General features: G+C 45.5%; 1 protein-coding gene across 2 annotated transcripts; it reads left to right on the forward strand.

The window, feature by feature from the left end:
• The first annotated feature begins 759 nt into the window (after positions 1-759).
• rnf26 (ring finger protein 26) lies at positions 760-3,719 on the forward strand. 2 transcript variants are annotated; one of them, XM_049725567.2, is made up of 2 exons: positions 760-1,044; positions 1,294-3,719. In XM_049725567.2, exons 1-2 carry the CDS (start codon positions 1,017-1,019, stop codon positions 2,547-2,549), a joined length of 1,284 nt encoding a protein of 427 aa, XP_049581524.1. In that variant the 5' UTR covers positions 760-1,016; the 3' UTR covers positions 2,550-3,719. The 2 variants fall into 2 exon arrangements, with proteins under 2 accessions (XP_049581524.1, XP_049581523.1); XM_049725566.2 differs by having other exon boundaries at positions 765-3,719.
• The last annotated feature ends 6,885 nt before the right edge of the window (positions 3,720-10,604 follow it).

The raw sequence follows: 10,604 nt of genomic DNA on the forward strand, positions 1-10,604 counted from the left end.
AATGTAGACCTGATAGTGTTTGCTACCATAAAAGGAGCAAGAAGCTTCATGGTCAAGAGAAAAGTACCTTTTATAGCCGCTTGTAACTGCTGTTGTGGCATTAGATGCTTAAATAAATGTCATTCGTCATGTGTCTGACGGTTTGGAACAGAACAACACCACCGCCACCTCTGAAAAGAAAACAAAGGTTCATTACTAAATAGCTCAGACAGGGAGGATGAGGCAGATTAAGGTGAGGAAGGAAATACAGATGACATTAAGATTAACAGGTTGGTGGAAATGAGTGAAGAATAACAGCAGGAAAATATTGCATACGTAGTATGACATAAGGAAAAACACAACTTGATACATTGTGTCAATACAGTAGAGTCCAGTAAATGAAGGAAATCTTCTGTCCTCGCTCCCCCATAAAATGTGAAAAAAATCCATGCACAAAATTATTCCTATATTTGGTTTAAAATAGTGCTCCTATAGTTGATTTAAAATACCAAGTAGCTCTTGAGCACCCTCTAAAATTGCTTTTTTCCCCTCCTTCTTGATCTCCAATTTACATATAAAACACAAAATGGAATTCAAATAAGACGAGATAATTTTTATGATTTTCTTAATGTCTTGCTTGTAAGTCTGTTGATGATGTACATGCCGAAATAAACAAATCAAATAAAAAATAAAATATTTCAAAGTGTCTTAGCGGAACAAATTCTAATGATTTATTACCGTTTTTGTTTTATAAAATAAAGTATCTCCTTATTCTAGTTAATAAATTGCAGCCATAGTATTGAATTAAAAATGCTTTTTCAAGGAGGGCAGAGTGGATGTTGCGCAGGCGCAGAGTGACGTCTAGAAAGTAGTAATCGGACGTGACCAAAACAAATATGGCGCCCTCCTCAACGACAAGAAGCGTGTTGAAGCTAACAGTGCACGTCTCCTCTGCCGTTCTCTAATGATCCTTCCTATGATCTAATTCAACTCATCAATGAGAAATATACATTAACTGATCGCGTTGCAGTTTACAAATGAAAGCAAAGAAAACGAACGAACCACGTAAGTACGGCGGAAGTCTTCAGTTCATATTCGAGAGTAAACATCCGGTTGTACCTTCGTCGCCAGCACCTCGTTGCTTCAGGAAAAAATGGGAAAGTAAAATAATTCCTCCTTTTTAAAGGATGTTGCAACAAAAGGATCACGTGATGGTTTAAATGCGATATAACGGAGCATGCAAACAAACATGGACTTTGACGTGCGGACACACTGAGAGCATGGGACCAGTAAACATTGTCATTTCCACTGTAGGAAAATGTCTCGATGCAGTCTGTTTATTGCTGGACGTCAATTTCCTTCTCGTCCACACAGTAGTCCGCACTGTCCTGGCAGTGTATCACTTTATAATCAACCTGCCTGCATTGTTCGTGTACTCCATCCTGGAGCTTGGCAACTTGGGACTTCTCTGCCTGCTCTCCACGGCGGAGGCAACGTCCCACATCGCCCAAGGTGCGACGGCCGTGCTGGGACGCCTCATGCTGTCTCTTGAGGGGCTTCTAGAGAGCTTGAAGATGGTGGGCTACCTGTTGACGCATGTGCTGCTCCGTGGCAAGGAGCAACTGTGTCGGGGGCTGCTGTCGCTGCTGGAAGCTTGCGGCATCGCGCTCAGCCTCCTGGTCTACCTGGTCAACACAGGGGTCAACTACACCTTCATCGCCGCCCTCAACGTGTACTCGGCCGTGCTCAGCGTGTGGCAGACGGTTTCCAGCCCGCTGCAGATGGCGCTGGAGCTCACGCTGACTTTCCTCACCTTCCTCTACAGCAGCCTGATCGGCACGTCGGCCTTCCTGTGGTCACCCTTCAAGCTGGCTTTGGACTTTCTGGCATCACTGCTGCACATCTTTATCAGCATCTTCATACTCAACACGTATGGCCTGGCGCTCACCGTCGGCATAGCGCTGGCAACAACAGCCTACCTTAACCCAGGAGTCACCGCGCAGGCCACACAAAGAATCGCGGCTTGTGTCAACGCCTTCCCGGCGATCCAGAGACTTTCCACGGCGCTCCATTCAGCTCTGCGTTTATTACGAGGCGTCCTGCGACACCTGCGCCGGGTGATGCTTCAACTGTACCTGCTGGAGAGAAGAATCTGGCGACAGCTGTCTCGCCACAGCAGCCAGTTGAGCCTGGCGCTGAGGACGCAGCTCCACAGGGAGAACCGAGCGGGAGGCGATCCAGACGGCGAGGAGATCAGACGAGACCCGCCCGACGGCAGGGCGGGGGACCACCAAGAGGAGCGTCCGTCATCGAGCAAGGCGAGACCTCTGAAGGCGGAGCAGCTGTGGCGCCCCCCAGCGGAGAACTTGCTGACGCTGCTGAACGAGCAGGAGCAACGCAAGATGTGCGTCATTTGCCACGACTGCGCCAAAACGGTGGTGCTGCTGCCGTGCAGGCATCTATGCTTGTGTCGAGGCTGCACAGACATCCTTCTGCAGCAGCCCTTCTACCAGCACAACTGCCCGCTGTGTCGCCGCATTATTTTCGACACCATCGAGGTGTACCTTTGAGACGGCACAATAATTCCACTTCCACATTTCCACCACCACTAAAAAGGTCCTTTTTTTTCCCCCTCAACAAGGATCGACTCTAGTTTCACTGTGACCTTGAAATAGCCACTTAGTCATTGGCCTCCGTTTTCATTGAAGAATGATTGAAAAAATCATATTAACATCCAATATGCCAACTGTAACAAAACTGAATTATTCTGTCACAGTGTTGCGTCTGCTTCAGTTTTGAGGTATAAATGTTCTCCGCCATACTTGTGTTTTCTGAGTGCTCACTCTCAAGAACTTTCTGGATCTTATGTTAAAAAGAGAACAGAAAATGTGTACACAAGCAAGTGAAAATGGCTGACTGTTAAGTTGATTGGTGCTGTGAGACAGGCTTGAATGAAAACATAATTTGTGCAAAAAAGTGATGATGGACATTTGGTTTGGGGTGTGTGATCACATGTTAAAGAAAATGTGTTTAGAAAAGAAATACAATAGAAAATAATTTGCCAAGATGACTGAGCCTAATATGTATGTATACTGCATGGATGTATGTGGAAAGAGAACAAAAGTGGTGCTTTTGTCAGCCTCATTGTAACATTGCGAAGCCTTTAGTTTGTTTGTTTGTTTTAACAATTGTGGCTAGATATTCTCAGATCCAAAAGAATTTACTTTATTAAAATAATGCTTTATTTAAATAATGATTATTTTATTTTCTACCACTTACCCTGATATTTGCCACGAAATGACTTGATTTGTATTTTGGGATTTTTTTCCTCCTTTCTTATTTAAACACTTTTAAACACAAACAATCCTTAAATCCACAATGCCAGTTGTTTTTGAAGTTTGGTGTTGAATCAGTTTACAATGCTCAGAGAATCATTGTGTTGTTGGTATGTACAAAGTGCTATCAACCTTTTGAATTGTTTTTCCAATGTTGGATGACCTTGTATAATTTTTTTTGTTATTGTTGCTTGCATTGTGAGTGATGCTCAAGAACATGTTAGCTACATCCTCCTCAGGTATTTGTTAAAGGCAGTTGGAGTATGTCATTCCTACAAATGCAGCAAAGGAGCAAATGTTCAGTGTAAAAGAATTGAGACAATGTGATTTGCGGACTTGAATGTAACTCAACTGAGATAGAGAATTGAGTCTTTTCATAATAAAACAGCAGCAAATAAATTGTCACCATTTTGCTAATTATTTTCCATTTATTCATCTAAATCAGGGGTGTCCAAGTCCAGTCCTCGAGGGCCGCATTCCTCCATGTTTTCCAAGTTTCCCTCGTTAAACACACCTGATTCAATGATCAGGCTCCTGCAGAACGTGACGATGAACTGATCATTTGACACCCCTGCTGAGTGCCAAAAGTCCCAATGATCGTGAGCAGCAGGGGGGGCCCCATTTCAACCCCTTACACTGAGTGCCAAGCAGGGAAGAAATGGGTACCATTGTTATAGTCACCGGTATGACTCGGCAGGGGTTTGAACCCACAACCTCCCAAACTCAGGGCGGACACTCTCCTCTTAGGCCACAGAGCTGGTAAACACTGGTATCGTAGTATAACACTTATAGTCGTTTTTAAATAACGTGTATACCTATATACGCCTAAATATTGTTATCCAATATATCTACTGCAATTTTACATTAGATTGCTGGTTTGAAATTTGCTTTTAATATTATTATTTTTAATAAACATTTATGTTAAAACTTGCCTGGAGTCTTATTCCTTGTTTTTATATTCGCCAATTAAAACATAAAAATCTGACATTTGGTTAACTGCTTTATAATTGTGACTAATTTAAAACTATTCTACTTGTTAATACCTACAAAATAACATATTCTAACCGGAGATTGCATTGACCTAATTTTCACATGGTCCTTGTTTACATTTTGCATTTGACACTGACAGCTGTCAAGTGCCACGTTAGGGCTCTTCTTGTGTAAGTTTTATTTGTTATGGGTTTTCTTTTGTAAGTTTAACTTTGGGTACTTCGAAAGTGTCATTTTAAATTGTACTTTGCTAGGTGTTCGTGTACACAACGTGTTGTGATGACATCTGCTGTGGAGTCTTCAGCTAGTCGCTTGTGAGCTGCTCCATAAAACCATATATGTTCCATACACTGAGAGCATGGGGTCCATAGGGTAGTGGTTAGTGCTCTGGGCTTTCACCCCAGCGACCCAGGTTCGAATCTCAGTGGGAACCCAAAAAATTTTATCATTGGAAATGTGCAACACAGTTGCTCGTGTCACCATAAAACCATACATGTCCCATGCACTGAGAGCAACGCTTCTATAGGGTAGTGGTTACTGCTCTGGGCTTGCGACCCAGGTTCGAATCTCAGTGGGATCTAAAAAATCTTATCAGACAGAATTTGCAACACAGGTGCTCGTGTAACCATAAAACCATACATGTCCCATGCACTGAGAGCAAGGCTTCCATAGGGTAGTGGTTAGTACTCTGGGCTTTCGCCCCAGTGACCCAGGTTCGAATCTCGGTGGGACCCAAACAATTTTATCATAGAAAATTTGCAACACAGGTGCTCGTGTAACCATAAAACCATACTTGTCCCATGGATTGAGAGCAAGGCTTCCATAGGGTAGTGGTTATTACTCTCGGCGTTCACCCCAGCGACCCAGGTTCGAATTTCAGTGGGACCCAAAAAAATTTATTATAGAAAATTTGCAACACAGGTGCTCGTGTAACCATAAAACCATACATGTTCCATGCATTGAGAGCAAGGCTTCCATAGGGTAGTGGTGAGCTAGGGTTAGGGTTTAAGCTAGGGTTAGAGCTTGTGTTAGAGCTTGGGTTGGGGTTAGGGTTGGGGTTAGAGCTAGGGTTAGGGTTTGAGCTAGGGTTAGGGCTAGGGTTAGAGCTAGAGCGAGGGTTAGGGTTAGAGTGAGGGTTAGGGTTAGAGCGAGGGTTAGAGTTAGAGCGAGGGTTAGAGTTAGTGCTAGAGTTAGAGTTAGTGCTAGGGTTAGAGCTAGGGCTAGGGTTAGGGTTAGAGCTAGGGTTAGGGTTAGAGCTAGGCTTAGGGTTAGGGTTAGAGCTAGTGTTAGGGTTAGAGTTAGTGCTAGGCTTAGGGTTAGAGTTAGAGCGAGGGTTAGAGCTAGGGTTAGAGCCTGGGTTAGGGTTAGAGCAAGGGTTAGAGCTAGGGTTAGGGTAGGGTTAGGGTTAGAGCTAGGGTTAGAGCTAGGGTTAGGGTTAGGGTTAGAGCTAGGGTTAGGGTTAGAGCTAGGGTTAGAACTAGGGTTCGGGTTAGAGCTTGGTTTATGGTTAGAGCTAGGGTTAGGGTTTGGGTTAGGGCTAGGGTTAGCGGTAGGGTTAGGGTTAGAGTTAGAGCTAGGGTTAGAGTTAGTGCGAGGGTTAGGGTTAGAGCTAGGGTTAGAGCTAGGGTTAGGGTTTGAGCTAGGGTTAGGGCTAGGGTTAGCGGTAGGGTTAGGGTTAGAGCTTGGGTTAGGGTTAGAGCTAGGTTTAGGGTTAGAGTTAGAGCGAGGGTTAGGGTTAGAGCTAGGGTTAGGGTTAGGGTTAGAGCCAGGGTTAGAATTAGAGTGAGGGTTAGGGTTAGAGCTAGGTTTAGGGTTAGGGTTAGAGTTAGAGCGAGGGTTAGGGTTAGAGCTAGGGTTAGGGTTAGAGCTAGGGTTAGGGCTAGAACTAGGGTTCGGGTTAGAGCTTGGTTTATGGTTAGAGCTAGGGTTAGGGTTTGAGCTAGGGTTAGGGCTAGGGTTAGCGGTAGGGTTAGGGTTAGAGTTAGTGCGAGGGTTAGGGTTAGAGCTAGGGTTAGGGTTAGAGCTAGGGTTAGGGTTTGAGCTAGGGTTAGGGCTAGGGTTAGCGGTAGGGTTAGAGTTAGAGCTAGGGTTAGAGTTGGTGCGAGGGTTAGGGTTAGAGCTAGGGTTAGGGTTAGAGCTAGCCTTAGGGTTAGGGTTAGAGTTAGAGCGAGGGTTAGGGTTAGGGTTAGAGCTAGGGTTAGAATTAGAGTGAGGGTTAGAGCTAGGGTTAGGGTTAGACCTAGGCTTAGGGTTAGAGTTAGTGAGAGGGTTAGAGTTAGAGCTAGGTTTAGGGTTAGGGTTAGAGTTAGAGCGAGGGTTAGGGTTAGAGCTAGGGTTAGGGTTAGAGCTAGGGTTAGCGGTAGGGTTAGGGTTAGAGTTAGAGCTAGGGTTAGAGTTAGTGCGAGGGTTAGGGTTAGAGCTAGGGTTAGAGCTAGGGTTAGGGTTAGAGCTAGGTTTAGGGTTAGAGTTAGAACGAGGGTTAGGGTTAGAGCTAGGGTTAGGGTTAGAGCTAGGGTTAGAATTAGAGTGAGGGTTAGGGTTAGAGCTAGGTTTAGGGTTAGAGCTAGGCTTAGGGTTAGGGTTAGGGTTAGAGCTAGGGTTAGGGTTAGAGCTAGGGTTAGGGCTAGAACTAGGGTTCGGGTTAGAGCTTGGTTTATGGTTAGAGCTAGGGTTAGGGTTTGAGCTAGGGTTAGGGCTAGGGTTAGCGGTAGGGTTAGGGTTAGAGTTAGTGCGAGGGTTAGGGTTAGAGCTAGGGTTAGGGTTAGAGCTAGGGTTAGGGTTTGAGCTAGGGTTAGGGCTAGGGTTAGCGGTAGGGTTAGAGTTAGAGCTAGGGTTAGAGTTGGTGCGAGGGTTAGGGTTAGAGCTAGGGTTAGGGTTAGAGCTAGCCTTAGGGTTAGGGTTAGAGTTAGAGCGAGGGTTAGGGTTAGGGTTAGAGCTAGGGTTAGAATTAGAGTGAGGGTTAGAGCTAGGGTTAGGGTTAGACCTAGGCTTAGGGTTAGAGTTAGTGAGAGGGTTAGAGTTAGAGCTAGGTTTAGGGTTAGGGTTAGAGTTAGAGCGAGGGTTAGGGTTAGAGCTAGGGTTAGGGTTAGAGCTAGGGTTAGCGGTAGGGTTAGGGTTAGAGTTAGAGCTAGGGTTAGAGTTAGTGCGAGGGTTAGGGTTAGAGCTAGGGTTAGAGCTAGGGTTAGGGTTTGAGCTAGGCTTAGGGTTAGAGTTAGAACGAGGGTTAGGGTTAGAGCTAGGGTTAGGGTTAGAGCTAGGGTTAGAATTAGAGTGAGGGTTAGGGTTAGAGCTAGGTTTAGGGTTAGAGCTAGGCTTAGGGTTAGGGTTAGGGTTAGAGTTAGAGCGAGGGTTAGGGTTAGAGGTAGGGTTAGGGTTAGAGCTAGGGTTAGAATTAGAGTGAGGGTTAGGGTTAGAGCTAGGTTTAGGGTTAGGGTTAGAGCGAGGGTTAGGGTTAGAGCTAGGGTTAGAGCTAGGGTTAGGGCTAGAGTTAGAGCTAGGGTTAGGGCTTTTTTTTTTTTTTTCAAAAAAAAACCCTACCATACACGGTAGTTTTTTTTTTTAAACTACCATGTAATGGTAGTTTTTTTTTAAACTACCATGTATGGTAGTTTTTTTTTTTTTTCAAAAAAAAAAAAACCTACCATACACGGTAGTTTTTTTTTTAAACTACCATTTAATGGTAGTTTTTTTTTAAACTACCATTTAATGGTAGTTTTTTTTTTTCAAAAAATTTTGAATTGAAAAAAAAAAAAAAAAAAAAAAGTGAGTGAGTGAGTGAGTGAGTGAGTAGTTGAGTGTGAGTGAGTGAGTGAGTGAGTGAGTGAGTGAGTGAGTGAGTGAGTAGTTGAGTGTGAGTGAGTGAGTGAGTGAGTGAGTGAGTGAGTGAGTGGGTGAGTGGTTGAGTGAGTGAGTGAGTGAGTGAGTGAGTGAGTGAGTGAGTGAGTGAGTGAGTGAGTGAGTGAGTGAGTGAGTGAGTGAGTGAGTGAGTGAGTGAGTGAGTGTGTGAGTGAGTGTGAGTGAGTGAGTAGTTAAGTGTGAGTGAGTGAGTGAGTGAGTGAGTGAGTGAGTGAGTGAGTGAGTGAGTGAGTGAGTGAGTGAGTGAGTGAGTGAGTGAGTAGTTGAGTGTGAGTGAGTGAGTGAGTAGTTGAGTGAGTGAGTGAGTGAGTGAGTGAGTGAGTGAGTGAGTGAGTGAGTGAGTGAGTGAGTGAGTGAGTAGTTGAGTGAGTGAGTGAGTGAGTGAGTGAGTGAGTGAGTGAGTGAGTGAGTGAGTGAGTGAGTGAGTGAGTGAGTGAGTGAGTGGTTGAGTGAGTGAGTGAGTGAGTGAGTGAGTGAGTGGTTGAGTGTGAGTGAGTGAGTGAGTGAGTGAGTGAGAGTGAGTGAGTGAGTGAGTGAGTGAGTGAGTGAGTGAGTGAGTGAGTGAGTGAGTGAGTGAGTGAGTGAGTGAGTGAGTGAGTGAGTGAGTGTGTGAGTAGTTGAGTGTGAGTGAGTGAGTGAGTAGTTGAGTGAGTGAGTGAGTGAGTGAGTGAGTGAGTGAGTGAGTGAGTGAGTGAGTGAGTGAGTGAGTGAGTGAGTGAGTGAGTGAGTGAGTGAGTGAGTGAGTAGTTGAGTGAGTGAGTGAGTGAGTGAGTGAGTGAGTGAGTGAGTGAGTGAGTGAGTGAGTGAGTGGTTGAGTGAGTGAGTGAGTGGTTGAGTGAGTGAGTGAGTGAGTGGTTGAGTGAGTGAGTGAGTGAGTGAGTGAGTGAGTGAGTGAGTGAGTGAGTGAGAGTGAGTGAGTGAGTGAGTGAGTGAGTGAGTGAGTGAGTGTGAGTGAGTGAGTGAGTAGTTAAGTGTGAGTGAGTGAGTGAGTGAGTGAGTGAGTGAGTGAGTGAGTGAGTGAGTGAGTGAGTGAGTGAGTGAGTGAGTGAGTGAGCGTGAGTGAGAGTGAGTGAGAGTGAGTGAGTGAGTGAGTGAGTGAGTGAGTAGTTGAGTGAGTGAGTGAGTGAGTGAGTGAGTGAGTGAGTGAGTGAGTGAGTGAGTGAGTGAGTGAGTGAGTGAGAGTGAGTGAGTGAGTGAGTGAGTGAGTGAGTGAGTGAGTGAGTGAGTGAGTGAGTGAGTGAGTGAGTGAGTGGTTGAGTGAGTGAGTGAGTGAGTGAGTGAGTGAGTGAGTGAGTGAGTGAGTGAGTGAGTAGTTGAGTGTGAGTGAGTGAGTGAGTGAGTGAGTGAGTGAGTGAGTGAGTGAGTGAGTGAGTGAGTGAGTAGTTGAGTGTGAGTGTGAGTGAGTGAGTGTGAGTGAGTGAGTGAGTGAGTGAGTGAGTGAGTGAGTGAGTGAGTGAGTGAGTGAGTGAGTGAGTAGTTGAGTGTGAGTGAGTGAGTGAGTGAGTGAGTGAGTGAGTGAGTGAGTGAGTGAGTGAGTGAGTGAGTGAGTGAGTAGTTGAGTGTGAGTAGTTGAGTGTGAGTGAGTGAGTGAGTGAGTGAGTGAGTGAGTGAGTGAGTGAGTGAGTGAGTGAGTGAGTGAGTGAGTGAGTAGTTGAGTGTGAGTGAGTGAGTTAGTGAGTGAGTGAGTGTGAGTGACTAGTTGAGTGTGAGTGAGTGAGTGAGTGAGTGAGTGAGTGAGTGAGTGAGTGAGTGAGTGAGTGAGTGAGTGAGTGAGTGAGTGAGTGAGAGTAGTTGAGTGTGCGTGAGTGAGTGAGTGAGTGAGTGAGTGAGTGAGTGAGTGAGTGAGTGAGTGAGTGAGTGAGTGAGTGAGTGAGTGAGTAGTTGAGTGTGAGTGAGTGAGTGAGTGAGTGAGTGAGTGAGTGAGTGAGTGAGTGAGTGAGTGAGTGAGTGAGTGAGTGACTAGTTGAGTGTGAGTGAGTGAGTGAGTGAGTAGTTGAGTGTGAGTGAGTGAGTGAGTGAGTGAGTGAGTGAGTGAGTGAGTGAGTGAGTGAGTGAGTGAGTGAGTGAGTGAGTGAGTGAGTGAGTAGTTGAGTGTGAGTGAGTGAGTGAGTGAGTGAGTGAGTGAGTGAGTGAGTGAGTGAGTGAGTGAGTGAGTGAGTGAGTGAGTAGTTGAGTGTGAGTGAGTGAGTTAGTGAGTGAGTGAGTGTGAGTGACTAGTTGAGTGTGAGTGAGTGAGTGAGTGAGTGAGTGAGTGAGTGAGTGAGTGAGTGAGTGAGTGAGTGAGTGAGTGAGTGAGTGAGTGAGAGTAGTTGAGTGTGAGTGAGTGAGTGAGAGTAGTTGAGTGTGAGTGAGTGAGTGAGTGAGTGAGTGAGTGAGTGAGTGAGTGAGTGAGTGAGTGAGTGAGTGTGAGTGAGTGAGTGAGTGAGTGAGTGAGTGAGTGAGTGA

This window comes from Syngnathus scovelli, chromosome 7, assembly GCF_024217435.2.
Source record: "Syngnathus scovelli strain Florida chromosome 7, RoL_Ssco_1.2, whole genome shotgun sequence".
Taxonomy (NCBI): domain Eukaryota; kingdom Metazoa; phylum Chordata; class Actinopteri; order Syngnathiformes; family Syngnathidae; genus Syngnathus; species Syngnathus scovelli.